The sequence below is a fragment of the Haplochromis burtoni genome, unplaced genomic scaffold, assembly GCF_018398535.1.
Source record: "Haplochromis burtoni strain Fernald_Lab_line unplaced genomic scaffold, NCSU_Asbu1 Contig_257, whole genome shotgun sequence".
Lineage (NCBI taxonomy): Eukaryota > Metazoa > Chordata > Actinopteri > Cichliformes > Cichlidae > Haplochromis > Haplochromis burtoni.
The window spans coordinates 675,268-691,906 of record NW_024582618.1 but is presented as its reverse complement, the minus strand read 5'-3'; the positions used below and the strand labels follow the sequence as shown (position 1 = coordinate 691,906).

At 41.9% G+C, this 16,639-nt stretch overlaps 1 protein-coding gene and 1 non-coding gene across 5 annotated transcripts in view; one reads left to right on the top strand and one right to left on the bottom strand.

Annotated features, from left to right (window-relative positions):
- Positions 1-629: 629 nt before the first annotated feature.
- rhbdf1b (rhomboid 5 homolog 1b (Drosophila)) overlaps positions 630-16,639 on the bottom strand; it is a 40,007-nt gene continuing 23,997 nt past the window's right edge. The window contains exons 3-19 of one of the 4 annotated variants that reach the window (XM_005939103.3): positions 16,370-16,503; positions 9,404-9,632; positions 7,879-8,085; positions 6,865-6,987; positions 6,465-6,607; positions 6,124-6,378; positions 5,935-6,046; positions 5,761-5,835; positions 4,994-5,155; positions 4,522-4,622; positions 4,266-4,329; positions 3,697-3,791; positions 3,444-3,519; positions 3,005-3,105; positions 2,703-2,856; positions 2,376-2,599; positions 630-1,580 (exon numbers count right to left, since the gene is read on the bottom strand). In XM_005939103.3, coding sequence (XP_005939165.1) covers positions 1,385-1,580; positions 2,376-2,599; positions 2,703-2,856; positions 3,005-3,105; positions 3,444-3,519; positions 3,697-3,791; positions 4,266-4,329; positions 4,522-4,622; positions 4,994-5,155; positions 5,761-5,835; positions 5,935-6,046; positions 6,124-6,378; positions 6,465-6,607; positions 6,865-6,987; positions 7,879-8,085; positions 9,404-9,632; positions 16,370-16,503 — 2,451 coding nt within the window. In that variant the 3' untranslated portion in view covers positions 630-1,384. Of the gene's footprint in view, positions 1,581-2,375; positions 2,600-2,702; positions 2,857-3,004; positions 3,106-3,443; positions 3,520-3,696; positions 3,792-4,265; positions 4,330-4,521; positions 4,623-4,993; positions 5,156-5,760; positions 5,836-5,934; positions 6,047-6,123; positions 6,379-6,464; positions 6,608-6,864; positions 6,988-7,878; positions 8,086-9,403; positions 9,633-12,174; positions 14,502-16,369; positions 16,504-16,639 lie in introns of those variants that run through there. The other 3 variants (XM_042227363.1, XM_005939105.3, XM_042227364.1) reach the window with 3 other exon arrangements.
- Positions 3,245-3,338, top strand: trnai-uau. Its single transcript has 2 exons — positions 3,245-3,282; positions 3,303-3,338. It is a non-coding gene; the product is annotated as a tRNA-Ile (tRNA).

The following is a 16,639-nucleotide window of genomic DNA, read 5'->3' as shown; positions in this document are numbered from 1 at the left end:
TCACAGAAAATGGCCTTTTTTGTGGATTTGTTGTAAATAAATATACATTTATATAGTCAGTAGTGAAAAAACAGGAACTTTTTTGTTATTTTATTGTTTATCTATTACTTGATTACTGTGGTGCAATATGAGCAGCTGTGGTGGTGGGGATGGGGTGTCGTTATCAGAAAAAGTCCAAAAAATGTGGCTTTTCCAAAGCCATTCAGCGGACCAGATTGGAGTCTTTCCCAGGCCAGTTCTGCCCCTGGTTGTCAACCATGGTCTAAAATAGGGGTGGGGAACTCCAGGCTTCAACGGCTGGAGTCCTGCAGGTTTTAGATCGCACCCTGGGTCAACACACCTGAATCAAATGATTAGTTCATAACAGGCCTCTGGAGAACTTCAGGACATGTTGAGGAGGTCATTTAGCCATTTAAATCAGCTGTGTTGGATCAAGGACACATCTAAAAAAAAGATCTGTGCGAGACACAGTCATTCATGACAATTCACAAACTCAAAAACCACAGACACAGTGGGCTCCAGTGGTGCAGTCTGGTAGAGTGGAGTACTAACTTATGAAGCAATGCTGAGGTTGTGAGTTTAAGCATCAATCTCTGGCTATCTGAGAACAGACAACACACAGTCACAGATTTTGTCCTCTTGTGTTCATTGCCAGGTAGCTAAAACGCCACCACTTTTAATAAAACACACACACATACACAAATTCACCTTTTAACAGCTTTCTACGATTGAGCGCATAAACCCACCTGTTTTTGTTTTTGTTGTTGTTTTTTGTAAACAAATATATATAAAAAAAGAGGTGAATATTAAAAAAACAGAACATCCATTTGTGACTGGAGTGCTTTAAAGGCTGTGGTTTCCAGAGTGGTAAACAAATAAACAAAAATGGCATTCCAGCCTCCAAATACTGAAGTAAAAAACATATTTGACATGATTTGTGTCTGAAAGCAGTTTCCACAGACATTAAAGTTAGAGGCTGTGCTGTATCAGTAAGGCACGCTGATGAATTTAGAGCCTTGTGTCCTTAGAGTTCACGGCAGAGCGTCCAGGAAGCTGTGACTGCTGGGTAAAAAGTACCAATTAAAACTTCCATGTGGCCACTAAGGTGTACTGTTACTGGCCAGTGCAAGTGGACATTGATTAGCCCAGGACAAGATCAGTCACACACAGATCAGTTATTAGTCCATTGTTCTCCTTGTTTTCATGCATATTGAAGGCTTTCATGCATGTTGTTTTGTATATTGAAAAAATACATCTGGAATTCACCAGTCCGTACAAAATCTAGAAATACTGATGGTTTTATCAGTCGTAAGTGCTGCCAAGCACCATTTCACACATCCTAATCTTATCAGTGGACATCAGCTTGGACTCCAAGGACTAACAGTCAGAGGAGGTGTGCGTTTAGGTCGTACTTCTCGCAGAACTTGTCTGTGATGGGGATGCAGGTGAGGTACTCGCACCAGTCGCACTTCACGGGGTAGATGTAGAAGAGAACGGCCAGAGCGGAGAACAGACCCAGGAAGATCAGCAGGAAGACGCAGATTTGGACTCGCTTTCGGTACATATCGGAACGGCCGAAGCTGGTGGGTGAAAAAAAACAACAACAAAACAACAGTGACATCATTACTTCCCTCAGAGAACGGTCATTGTTTTGCATCAAACTTCTTAAATCATGAAAGTGATGAAGGGAATGAAAACACTGCATATAGACTGAGGAAACGTTCAGTCAAAGGAAAGAATAAAGAATCTAGAGGTAAGTCAAGTGAATGCTAAGCTAAGCTAACTAGCGCCAGCTTAATTTAGCTTTAAATATAAAGTAGTGGCAACAGTTTTCAGTCTCTTCAATTTCCACAACATGTGAACCATTCCTTTCATTTCTTTATATTTTGCTTCCAAGGAGTCAGACCTTCCTTCAGCAATAGTCCTCCAGGCTTTCTGAAGGTCTTTCACAGCTTTTCTTTGGACACTGACTGCTTTTTCACTCGTGTTCAGAATCTGTTTTAAACTGTATCTTTAGGCACTTTGTTACTAGCAGCCTGTCTTAAAAAACATAGAAAAGATAAAAGAAAAGAGGAAAGGAGAAGTAGTAGAAGCAGATAAACAGTAGATGAAAGTGTTTAAGAGATGCATCTGGCCCTTCAGTTAATCCCTCTACTCCATCAGACAACACTGAGGTATGCTAGCTACACAAGGGCTACACAAGAGCTGGACTGAACACACATAAAAGTGCGGTCACATTTTGACCTACCATGTAATACCATCTAGAAAGCATCTGATTAGCAGCTGCTTCATTTCTTAGCATTAAAATGGCCTCGAATGTACTGCCAATGCAGTAAAGCCTGGATAGAAAAGCACACAGAGCAATAGTCACTTACCTGATGTATGGGAGGAAGGCGAAGGACAGGAAGAATCCGGAAACGAAACCACAGATGTGGGCAAAGTTGTCGATCCAGGGAAGCAAACCAAAAGAGAAGAAGAACACAGAGATGGCCAACAGCTTAGCAAACGCTCGCCACGGTCGCTCGAGGATCTGCCAGCTCTGAAACAGCTCCACAAAAAGACAAGCCAGGATGCCGAACTGGCTGCCAGCAGGACCCACCTGGGAGGAAAAAGACAGGCACCAATAGATCGCACACAGATCGACTAAATGAAAACAATGTATAACTATGATATTTTTTGGTAACATCAACATCAGCTTGTACCTCTGCTCTATAGGGCAGGAAGATGGCAGAGGCCAGGTTGCCAGTGATGCCACTGAGCATGTAGATAATAGAGATTCTGAGCCAGCCAGCCAACTTCTCTATATCCCTCAGCACCGTCATCTGGAACAACACCGAAACCAAGCAGTGCAGAATTCTGCAGGGACAAGCAACCAGTTATCCTTAACATTCCACAAATGCATGCACATTTTCACTGAAGTATTCAGGCAACTAAGTTTTTCCCATAATTTAACATCTTCATGGCTGCTTTAAACACTGAAGGGAGAAAGGAAGAGTGCAGTCACCCAGCATGAAGAAACAGGGACAACCAGAGCCGAGAGAACTGATCAGGGACCTCTGGGTTGAGGAAAGGCAGCAAACCGCAGACATCGTCCATGCAGGCCACCTGGCACAAATGAAAACAACAATACAATCAGTCAGGGTTACGGCTACAACAGTCAGTGATGCTCTGCTGCCACCTTGTGGTGGAATGTGCCAGAGGTGAATGCAGTCCACAGTCCATTCTGTTGCACTGTGTGCTGTAGGCTCCAGTGGCGCAATCGGTCAGCGCGCGGTACTTATACGACAGTAACCTGCAGAGCAATGCCGAGGTTGTGAGTTCGAGCCTCACCTGGAGCAACAATGTTTTAAATCACCAGGCTCTCACTTAAAGGAGCAAATTTACACTGGCCACTGTTTTTAAACATGCAGTTAAAAAAGGTGTGTGTGTGCTGTTTGTCCTACCTGTGAGCAGAGAGTAGCCTCCTCATGGAAGTAGCCATGCATAAAATCACAGTACTCTCTAGAAGTTATTTCACACCTGCAACACGAATTCAGGTTTTTAAGTAGAGATCAGTGTACTAATCTTTTATTCAAACACATGTATTATGTAATCAAAAGGTGGATCAGTTCCTTTTTTCACTGCACCATAAAGATACTGTTAATGTTTGACGCTGTTACTGAGCATGTGTTGTAAATAAGTGATCCCGATCCTCACCGTCCTTTGGTTCCGATGCAGCAGGGCCGGCCTGTGATGGTGCAATCAATGTGGGGGAGGTTAGTGTGATTCCCCGAGTTGAACCTTGTGCAAACCTACAGATCAAAACCACAGTGAAAGTTTCTCATCGGATTACAGTTACAACAGTTTAGAAAGAAAAAACACACACACACAAGGAGACAACTGTTTGCCTCACATTGACTTGAACCAAACCACTTAAATGCAATATTACATCAGTCTTTAGAGACTCTCTTGCAGTACAGTTGTACTGAGCTACAGTTGTATAATCAGACATCTTAGCCTTTTGGTATATGACTGGCTTAGAAACAGAATCATTGCTATCTGATACTACCTGATCCATGTATCTACTCGTTGATAAATAATAGTATCAGATGAACACTTGCCCCATCTGGAGTTAGGGGTAGGGTTTGGTTTTGGTTACGAATTTTAGCTGTAACACTGAAAAATGCTTAAAGACTTCAGTGGAAATGTATCTCCTAGTTTCCGAACAGTGGCCTGTTTAGCATGGATGTTGTGAGGTTAGACTGATAACATGTTAGTGCACTTACAGGCCAAGAAGTGATGTCATCCGGCCACTCATGCGGTGAAACAGAGGCTGGCTCCAGACAGATTCTGCAAAATGAAAAGTACAAGAAATAAGAGTGAACACTGACGTCTTCCAGCAGGGTAAGTCAGCTCCAACAGCTCAGCCCACACATGGATAAAAACAAAGTCTGTCCGGCAGACTGTTGCTCTTGTCTTAAGTTATGAGTCCTTCATCCAAATTTGTTTTCTATTAAAGCTGAAGAGTGATAATCATGTTACCTGGGGTCCTGATGGCAAACGGCACCATGTTGCCGGAGTTCACTGTTCAAAGAAGGAGCACTGGGGTGCTGAGGCCACTTCACCCACACTGCCAGTGTGCTCTGCAGAGCAAAGACATGCCATGTAGATTCAGAATGCACTGACACTATACGTCAATGGACTGGTTCTTGTATAGCACTATCTGAGTACTGAAAGTGCTTTACACAACTTGCTTCATTCACTGTTTTCTACCTAACATGCATACACACTCCAACAGCATCAGAGAGCAACTTGGGGTTAATATCTTGCCCAAAGATATTTGGCATGCAGACTGGAGCAGACAGGGATCAAATCATCAACCTTCCAATTGGTAGGTGACCTGCCCATCAGTAAGGTATCATTTTCTGAGCACAAGTTTCAATAAAATCATAGTGTGCCTGAAATAAACAGGTCATTGTTGGTGCTCTTTCAAATCTAAGCTGGTGTGACTGACCGAACACTCCTCCTGTAGAGTCTGCAGGCAGCCGGAGCGATCATTCCTCACACAGCAGCCCGATTCTCTCTCTAGTGCTCGCTTCTCCTGGATCAGCTTGTGGATCTCTTCATCCTGACGCATGCACGGGGAAAACTTGGCTCCCAGGTGAATCAGCGCTTCCTGTGGCGAAGAAGAGATGATGTGACAATTTGAAAAGAAAAATGTCCATGTAGATCCTAACACTACGCCTCTGTCAAATAAGTCTTTCAAGACACCAGCCACAGGAAACAAACAAATACATTTGCGCATTCATTTCAACTGAAGATTGTGTCATTAATTTAAATATGGAACCTGGTGTGTTTAAATACTACTACAACAGAAAATGTATATTTTAACCATTTATTCCTTTATTTAGTCAAAAATCATACATCCATTTAATTTCGACATGCGTTTGAATCATTTAACTTTTAACTAACACTTAACCATTTTTCCATTGCTTTATTGTACTATTTATACATTGTATTTATATGATATTTGTGTGTATTAGTAGCTAATACAACAAGTGTTCATGAATGCATGAGCAGATTATATACACTTATGGTTAAAGAGGGCGTACAGCCTCTTTCAATTCTACATCACTTTGTTCTTGAATTATCGCATTCACAAGATTTTTAGAAAACTCGACTTCTGACCTCTGACCTTGAGGCAGAGGTCACTGAGATTCAAACTCGCCTGCGATTTTCAGTAGTGTGAAAGGCGGTGGATAAAAGACTGGAAGTACTTACAGAGCTCGGACCCACCCAGAAGTTTTGCTGTTGCACAAACTTCACGTTTTCGTAAACCCCCTTGTTCCTCAGCACCTCAAAAATAAAAAAATAATAAAAAATAAAAATCTCAATATTCAAAAATTTGTAACAAAGCAGCATTAAACCCTTATAAAAGTCGAACACTTTACTTACCGAGTCGACAGTTTCGTGTTGCGAGAAGCCGATAGGGGCAATACCGTAAATGGTGACAGCCAGAATGGTAATGAGCAGGTGGACGCAGGTGATCCAGTAGGTAAAAAAAGGCCTGGAGAGGGAAGCATTTTTAATGCATTGTTTACTTTTTGCATTTAAACATTTCTAAACAGCCACATCCCGTCTCACCTGTGATCATCCATGTCTTCAATCTGCCGCTTGACGTAGCTGTCTATGCGTTTGCGATACGACCGGTTAGTGAGACGTCCGACTATGCCCAGCCCGTACGGCCTCTTCTCTCTGGCAAAAAGCTTCTTAACCGGAACCACGATTCTTTGCCCTCGCTGCTGATGGCTGTTGACGCTCACCACCTCCTGTTTCAGGCGGACTTTGGGTTGGACCGCAGAGCCGGATTTTGCCTTCCGCCACCCTCGCTCTAAAGGCCTGAATCGGGGAGGAGGAAGCATTCTAAGGGATTGCAACTCCTTTCATTTTTTTGTGTGCATGTGAAGGATACGGTGGAGACCTACATCATGAGATGACTCCTCTCTAGTTCGTTCCTATCCAGAGCGCTTCCCGTGAGCTCGCTCTCATCTAGCTGTTTGAGGGCAGCCTCCGACGGAGTCTCAAAAACCTCGTCAGCATAGCTGGACAACTCATCCTGCAGGCCTTCCTGCAAAGACTCATCTCATAAATACACCGTAGACAGTATTTTTAATTTATTTCACAGAAATAAGCACACATGTTTTTGCTACATAAAGTCTCTGCGGGCTATCGCATTCAGAAGATTGCAGAAGACTGCAGAACTGAAAATTATGCTGCAGGAAGTTCTTATCCTGAACGAAAAAATGCAAGCTTTATCAATCTGTGAATTCAAATGAATGTCACAGTGACTAAAAGTCGCTTTGGGAGAGTGTGTCCACTGCTCACTCTGGTGAAGAAAGAAGTATCTAGGTCATCGGGGAAATCCGCAGTGTCATCTTCGAAGAAACTAGGAGGCATGAAACTCCGTCTGCGCCGCCGCCCAGCGGTGCTCTCGCCTAACGTCCGGCCCTGAGAAACGATCATAAACAGGACATTTCAAACAAAGATGGAGGAAATTTTCTAAATCACATCGACAAAAGCACCTTAATAATAAAGGTATTACTTTATCATTGCGAAATGAGAGCCACAAGGTGGCTCACTGGGTTCATGGTAATAGTGAAAAAGCTCTAACCTGCTCACCTATGAACCCCTCGGCGTCACACTTAAATGAAATATCTAAGTATCATGTTTTTTGGCCTGTCTGTCACTGTAGCAACCAGAAAAATGCCCAACAGATTTACTTTCCCAAGTGGATCATTATGGCTTTCCCCATACTGGTCTACTTGATTGTCATTGCTTGTTCGATCTGCATTATTTATTTATTTATTTATTTATTTTACTTTTAAGAAAAGAGAAGTTGGGAAGAAGCTCAACAGAAGGAGAGGGAAACTGAGCATTCACTGGTGTTGTCACGGATCATCTGCTGGTAAAACCCCCAGTAATCCCCCCCCCCCACCACACACACACACACTCTGAACAGCAGCATAATTGCTTTACATATGTGTTCTGTAGCTCGTGGTTCACACAAGGACAGTCACGTGCACACTGCTGTAAAGTATAGCGCCTGACTTTAATCCCCAACAGGACACGCAAATCTCCTGTTTTACACAACATGCTTGTGTACAGAAAAAAAACTGCCAAATCATTATGGTAAGTGTATTTTTTCTGGGACAAATAAGAAATAACTTAATGTAAATCAAAGTCCTTTTATGGGCTATCTTACTAGAATCTGTTGCATGAGCTTTTAATACCAAGAAGGAGGAACATGCATGACTATCTTGACAGGCAGCAGTGTAGAAGAATTCAAAGACAGCAAGACCGTCTTAGGTAGGAATTCTGGAATAAACAACAAATATACACCTTCATTAGCGCCGCCGCCGCCTTGAGACTCATGACGGCGACAGATTCTCGCTTGCGTCGTCGTGGGAGACGATTGAGGGCAGAGCGGGAGCTGGAAAATGAGCAGAGGGAAGCTGTGCCGGGCGTCATGGGAGTTTGCAGGGTGCTCAAGCCGTCTACTTCTTCCACATTGCGGAAGGCACGACCCCGAGCCAGGGGGTCTACGATCTGCACACAAACACAACGCGTCGCACAAGTGTGTCGGTTCACCACAACCTTTTTCTTTTAAGCTCGATTGACACGACAGAACAGAAGAGGCAACAGGGATGCACATACAAATCGATATTAGGGTTAAATTGATGTAAAAGGGGGTAAGTAGATTTTACTTCACATGTGCTTTATGTATGTATGTATGTATCTTTTATACTAAAATTAAGGGCAAAGTTTCAGATAAATTTGCTAAACCAAGGGCTTTTTAGGCTACTAGCACTTAGCGGGCTACGCTGACATGCTATTAGCTACACAGAATTCACAATGAAAGGAGTACAGAATTATTAGCCCCTCCCCTCCCCCACCATGAAAATTTAATTTTTAAGCATTTAACAGAGCAAGGAATTTCAACACAGCTTTTCCAGCATCCTAGATTTATTTTGAATGCTTACATTAGTATTACTGTGTACTGTGTGACTCAATTCATTCAATTCAATTCAATTTTCTTTATATAGCCAAATCACAACAACAGTCGCCTCAATGTGCTTTATATTGTACAGTAGATCGTACAATAATAGATACAGAGAAAAACCCAACAATCATATGACTCCTTATGAGCAAGCACTTTGGCGACAGTGGGAAGGAAAAACTCCCTTTTAACAGGAAGAAACCTCCGACAGAACCAGGCTCAGGGAGGGGCGGGGCCATCTGCCGGGACCAGTTGGGGTGAGAGAAGGAAGACATTTCTTGATGATTCTTCAGTTCTTATAACTTTGAAATGCTGTGATAACTTTCTATATCCACCTCATTCTCTCAATAATTCTTTTTCTCAGCTCTAAAATGACTTCTTTGACTTTTGGGCTGATGCTTTCTAAAGTGACGGCTCAAAGTTTTGCTGTTTTAACTTGGGACTGATGATATTAACCCTGGTAATTTTTCTTTTTTTCTGAAATAATTATATTTTTGTGTAACAACAGAAATAATTGATGCTTTCTAAAGACGTCTAATGTGTTTAAAAATGCTACTTGGAAAAACAGGTCATCTGTAACTGTATAATTAATATCAGTGCTGCACTCATTATTGTGACTTTCAGTGGCTTGTTGTTTATGTGGTTAGTCAAACAAATCGTCAATAAAAAGTTCTTTCTCTGTTAAGACCCCATCAATTGAACCCTACGAAAGCGAACAAAGCAAGGCGCTAAAGCGACCCCGATTTTCAAGATGTGACATGAAGAACAGGAGGAGAGAGGTGGGGGAGAAATGTGACGAAAGAAAAGGTGCCCATCTACGTCTCCATCCCTCTAACATGCGCCCCCCCCACATTGGCGCAGGCCTACCCTCTGCATGCCATAGTGGTGATGACTGGGGTGGAGGGGTGGGAGGTAGAGGGGAGGAGGGGTCTCAGTGCTGGCAAGGGAGAGATTGTCTTGGCTGTGAAGCTCCATCTCCCTCATCACCTGTGTCTTCAGACCCCCGTACAGATGACTGCAGTGCTGCAGGCTCTTCCTCCTCCATCGCTGGGTGCTGTCGCTGTCTTTACTCACCCCAAACCAGTCAGCCGTACCCCTGAGGGAGAGGACACACTCTGCTTAGTGAAAGCATATACTTTTTTTTGATGTAGTGGTAGTGTGTCAGAAATGAATCAGGTTCATCTTAGCACAAGAACTTAATAATGAATCAGGATGAAATACGGGCCATGATTTTAAAAAGTCAAGAAAACAACACTTTTATATTATAACATCTAAGATGCTCTTCTTGTACTTTTATCTCTGTCTAATGTGTGCAAGTTTGAACCCAGCTTTGAGAGCCTGGGTGACATACACTGTCTTGTTTCCTTATATAATTTACAGCCCTCTGCTGGCAGAAAAGAAGCAGATGTTGCCTCATATTCCCAGAGTAGATGACACAATATGGGTCTTTGTTTATTACATTTCAGTTCGATAAATGTGCATTCAGGTCCCCCTTTTTCCAAGAACTGTGTCCGCACATCAGGCTGTGTGTTAACCGATCAGTGGGAGGAGGGGGAGGCTGTTTAGAGAGCAGAACGTTTAGTAATAAACACTCAGCCCTCACCATCAAGAAAAACGCCAGCTGGGGAAGCCTTTTAAGGCTGCACAAGGACAGGGTGGGGGTGGCGCAGCCCTGATTGCTGTCCCTCCAGAGAGGGATCTCTTAAAAAGAGGAAACAGGTTTGGAACAAAAACAAAACAACGGTAGGATTTAGACTGGATGCCTTGAGCAAGAACGGAGACGTAAACAGCGGGATTAGAGAGAGAGAAATAAGGAGGACAGGAGATCCAGACTTGAAATTCTCAAAAACTTTTGCACAGTTACAAAATGTTTGTTTCCTTAAATGCAGCTAGCAATCACACAAACCTCATAAACAATATTAAATCCTGGTGGAACGACAAGGCCAAATTTCAGAAATGGGCTCATTTCAGGCTCGGTGACAGTTGTTTGTTTAGAAAAGCAGTTCTTTTTCTTTTTGGGCACACGCACGAGCAAGCGAGCACGTCTTTTTCTTTCTTTTCTTTTTCTTAGTCACCCACACAAAACGCGAACAAAACATTCAGACTGCTTGACGACAGCACGAAACAACCACACATCGCAGAAGATTAAAGCAATTTTAACACGCGTGAATTAGTCTCCACATCCTCCAGGTAAGGCTGGTACACATGAAACAACAGTCGACGTAATTATGGGCTCACACGGCATTTTGGGCATCAGGGAGAAGAAAAGGCAGAAGGGTAAAGCTTTGCACAATCCAAACAAACACTACACAAAAAATCCAGGTAGCTATAAAACAATTAGAATACTGCTGGTTCAGTTTGCACATGCCCAGTCTCATTCATTCATAGCCACATGTGGAGGCGGCAAGTGTGACCACTGATAAAATTACTATTAAAGTCAAAACAGACATTATTTTAAGAATGCACTGTAATTCACGACAAACTCATTCAAGTTGTTTTCCTATGTACGACTTTATGTTGGTTTACATTTTTCCTATAATTTAATATTTACTTTTCAACTTCTATGTTTTCTAGAAACAATATGAATGAGTTTTTTAATACATAACTACAAAGTACAACATTGTGCTGTGAGGTAGGTAAATGGTTCATCTGCCCTAGTCTGAGAAGTCCAAAGTCTCTCTCATGAGTTACATTTTCTAAAGCCTGAAAAACGTGTGCAGCACTCTAGTTCCCTCTAATACTTGTGAACCACAATATGCTGAAAGGTCATCAGGGATTTATTTGTCCATCCATTGAAAGCTGGTTGTCTACACCATTTTTTTAAAAGACCAGCATGTCAATGACGTAGTGTCTCATTTGGCCATTAAAGAGACAAAAATATAGAAAATTACTCATAAAACTCATAAAAGTATGAACTTAACATTGACCTTGGTTCATGATTTGGATTAGTTGATCATTCTGTGCAAAAGTCCTGTAGAGATTCTTGTGAACTGTGGATGGACGGACATAGAGACGGATCAGTGTCTCGCAGTTGTATAAACTTGTTGGTCCTTCAACTCAATGAGCCTAATAATGGCACCTTTAAATGTCACAAGTTAACAAGTTTAATCGTTTTTGTTTAACTTCCATAGACAGCTAAATAACAAAAATGATATGCTACCACTGAACAGAGCTGTTTCAGTGGCAGTGGGTTACGCTAGTAACCAATTATTATACACTTTGATTAGATCACAGTTAATCATCTCCTGGCTACAGTTTAATTTATATTTATCCCACATATATGACAGCTTTTATCAGTCTTCTTACTGAACTTCCTAAAGCAAAGCAAATAAGCCACTTTTTCAGAACTATTCTCTTCAAAGCTTCAAAACTTCCTATGTTTAAAGAGATGGCATAAAACAGATGAGATGTACATGCTGGCAATCACAAACCCTTCCGTAAAACTCAACATATAAGACTGAAAGCAATTTAAAATGTGAGCTGCTAGTGACTCTAAATCCTGTAGTTAATTTTGAGAAAATCTTAATCCCCCTCAAAGACAGAACAAGTGCTTTGTTGAGAATTTTCACTGACTTTCCAAAGCATCTCATGCTGAGCCAGATGTTTTGCTCTGCTCCAGTTTGCCTCAGCGCACTCACCTGTCCTGAGATCTCCAAGAGGGCTTTAGGGTATGGCTCATTCCTGATTGGGCTGGGGACTCTGGAGCTGAGTGATCTCCATCGCCAGTACTGTCCCCGCTTAGCCCCTGACCCCTAATAAACTTCAATCTGCCAAATACAAACTGATCCTTCACAAATCCCACATACAATGTTCCATAAGGGGATTTCCTGATATCCAGGCCAGCTCTACGTCACCGCTAAGCAAAGAGCAGAGGATCAGCACATGTCTGGAGTCTGCTGAACATCCCTTTCTTCTACTGTGCTCTCCTGGTTAATCAAAGTTTGAGAGAATCCAGTGCTAAACTCCTCAGTCAGACGGGAGGCTGATGTCCACATCATGACGTGAAAAGAAATCCACAGAGAGCTTCCAATTTCATCCAGCTGGACTATATAACACACAATGAGTGGGTGGATCTTTGTTTTCTGAACTTGTGTCACCAGCACACACAGTCTAAATTTCCGTACCCGACAAAGAGCGATAATTTGTCTGGAGACGTCCCTCCTTAAGAGCTCACATGAAAGGATGTGACCTACTGGGCAAAAAAGACAGCGATGCTGGTCCTCGTCAAACTGAACATTTTCCCACATCAACAGCCCCCAACGATCTCTATCAGTGAGTCCTCTCTCCCTCTGCCGGCCTGTGTCTCTGCCTTGTTTTGCAGGAGTGAATGTAAACACCAGTTCTCCCTCTAACATACCACAGGAAATGGAACATTAGAAGGAGGGAGAGAAGAAAGATCATCATGGGCATTAGGAGGGAGAAACGATGAAGGGAGTGCACCTTGGACATGCCTGGACATGACACATACACACATACTGTATATACACACACTACCGGAGAGGTTGATTTTCTCATCGCTCCAAGCTAAAACCCCAACGTGCTCTGCAGTTCGGAAACTCGCGTGAGCTTCTTTAAGAAGTCAAACTGAGCGTGTGAACTTGCGGTGAATGGCAAAGTTATCTACCGTTTAATTTTGTGGCCTCCTTAACATGAATAATGACCCGTAAAGAGCGCTCCGCTTGTCCTCCAGATAAACAAACATCAGGGTGTCCTCCAAGATACCCCGCGAGCACACAACAAATCACACTCAGAGACGTGCTTTGTTTGAATAGTAAAGATTTAGCATGGATTCATGAACTCTTGCGGAGGAGGGACCTCAGCTAACCTCCACGAGTCACATACAATCGCATTAATTCTCTCACGAACACCAAACGCGTCCTGTGCTTCTTCCACAAATCCAAATAAAATGCTAATACATTTCTGCAGGATGAAATTAGAACATTAGGACACTCTCTTTTGAAGAGTATCTGCAGGTTTGAGTTGCGGCTCCGTCTTCAAACGTTTACATTAATTTAATTCTGTTTAAGCAGCCGCTTTGAAGTGGTATGACGCACATAAGATAGCCAGAATGAGCGTTTGTGTTATGTTGTCTCCTACAAACCATGTGGTCCTGTGTATGACCTGGACTGACACCAACAAACCCTCGCAGCTGTGGCATGAAGAAAATGTGACCAATGAGTTTGAAAATCTTTTAAACCACCTGAAATCTTTTCAACTGAAAACATAACAAAGACAACACATTAAATGCTGAAACTTGTACATCTTAATGGTTTTTTTGGAAAAGACGTTGGGACAGTAATGTGTTTTTCTTTGTGTTGCATCAAGTGTGAACCAAAGTTAGTTTTGAAAAACACGTTTGCACAGTTATTGCTTGACACGCACTTTCAGCTGCTCAACGCTGTCATATTTAATAATGTATCAGTTACTGCAGGCAGGCCAGTTTAGTACTGTCATACAGTACTGAGCAAAACTCATGAGTCACCCCTCATTTCTTTATGTTTTGCTTCCAAGGAGACTGACTTTTCCTATCATTTTTTAAAGTGTTCTTCTCTGGGCTTTCTCAGGCTCTTTCATTGGCTGCTTTCAGTCCCATCCTTGTATCTGACCATTTTCAGATGAATAATATTTTTGTTTGTAAAGCCACTTAACACTGACCTATGAATCATTCAAGCATAAAACAGGCACGTACCTCAAAGGATGGACCAGTGTTGTTTCTACACGTAACAGACAACTTAGCAGTAACCCATTGTAAACTGTATCTTTGGACACTTACTAACAGCCTTCTAAGTCAGGAACACATAATTTGTTCCAATTTCTTTGGCTGAATCAAAGAAAAATGCCAAAAGTAAAACAGTTTTGACAGACATAAAATAGCATTTTTGCACTCATAAATGATGACTGACATTAGGGCTGTTCGATATAACGATATATATCGGATGACGATATAAAAACTTCTATCGTTTTATTTTACGCTATCGTTTTGTGGTGTCGCAAAATAAACTGTTTACGGCGATATTTTTTCATCGTTTCGATGGTCACTGTAGTGGCTGTATTAACTTCTTAAAGTTCTCTTTTTCTCTTATATTTAATATAACCACACTACAGACGGACAAGCGCCTGTTTTTATGCGTTGTCATTAGCAACAACAATGGTAACAGCATCGCGTGTCCGCTTGTTTATGTTCCACATAAACCTTTCACAATAAAGCTCAAGATCCTGTTGAGACTTTTCAAAATAAACTAAATCATGTGAAAGAGCAGATTATTCACGGATGAGAAGTAAAAAAGAGCCGCCAGGTGCTAAAAAATAAACCTTAGACTCAAACGTTAGAACAGGCTGTAATAAATATTCACAAAGAAAACGGCGGCCTTTACAACTTTATCTAAAAATGTATCGTTTCATGCATCGGTTAAAACACTCGACTCCAGCTACATGACGCGCAGCTGGAAACACTTCCCGCAAGACGAGCTGCCCGAGATTCACAGAATTTACAGAAAATGTTACATTTTTGTGATTTATATTGTTATCGGGACGATAGAATTCTTATATCGGGATATGAGATTTTGGTCATATCGCACAGCCCTAACTGTCATAATATAATGTAAATATAAATATGACATTAAGCGTTCTGGGTGATAAACATATCATCATAAAATGTATCAAATCTTACACGAACATTTCAAAAGAAAATCATTTTTTAATTTATTTCTATTATTTTCAATATAGCGTGTAAATGCTTCACAAATCAGCTCCATTTTTACTGAGAATTTCAACATGTTTTAAAGATAAAGCACAAACACAACACAGATATGTCACCTTTGGAGTTAAAGGTGTGATCTTACAAGCAAATAGCATCTGTTTTGAAGACTCAGTAGTTATTTGATGTCTGTATGTTAGTCCACCAGCTTTCAGTCTCAGTTTAGCTGTTTTACTCAATGTTAAGGCTGGATTAGACATTAAGCAACAAACATGTTTTTAGCATCACTGGACAAAAAAAATAAACCCATATTAACCTTTCAGCATACTGCAAATCAAGTGGAGTGACAGAGAACTGGAGTCCTTTACTTCCTTTTGGGCTTTGTCTTTGGGATTTAAGAAATCGAACCTGTGCTGAAAGCCCATTTTCAGGTCCTGTTTTAGATCAGGTGAGTAGTTTAAAGGATAGAATTTGTGTTGCAACGGGTTAAGCAGTAGCTTTTCACCTGAAAGTCTGAGTCAAGATGTTTCAACTAACTAAGTCCATGCTGGCATCCCTGGAGCTTGCTGAAACCCAATAATCTACCACTAGTCAAAAAAAATCAACTAACAGCTTCTACTCGCTGTTATCCTGGCCCCCTACTTCACCTCTCATGTACCTGATGATTTGTTTTGGTATAGATGAACGCCGCCGGGTCAGTATCTTGGGGATACAGGACCGCCTTCGGATGGTTGACACCCTCCTGGGGCTCCTCTGGCCCTTTGGGGGAACGGTGTTGATGCGTTCAAAGTGCACCCTTTTCTCACTACGTTCACATCGGAGTAAGAGGTTTGAAGGGAGACAAAGAGGGAAAGAAAAAAGAAAAAAGCAAGGCCAAAGTAAAAGGGGGGGAAAGAGAAAAAAGAGAGCAGGATTAATTGAAAGGAAGCAAAAGCATCTAATAGTTTAGTTGAGGAATTATTAGAATTATGGATTTTGCTTGCAGAAGCAGAAAGAGGAAATTAGCAGCTGGAGAAAATAGGAAGAGAGGACAGAGGAGTTCTCTTTATATACCCCTGTGTGTGTGTGTGTGTGTGTGTGTGTGTGTGTGTGTGTGTGTGTGTGTGTGTGTGTGTGTGTGTGTGTGTGTGTCTAACATTATAATGGACTGAGTGATGGAGGGCAATCTCTCCGCAGGAGGTCTGAGGTAGTTGTTGGAAGTTTCCAAGGCAGCAATGCAGGTCTGAGGGTTTTCCCCTGGCATGCTGACGCTGCGCAGGCGCCTCACTGGCTGTAACGTAAACACACATAAACACACACACAAATGATACAATCATGCTCTGTACCACTGGGAATGAGTGACTGCATGTCAAGGAACAAGCTAATTCCACACAGAAGAAGCAATCCGCTAGGGTTAGAGTTTTCAG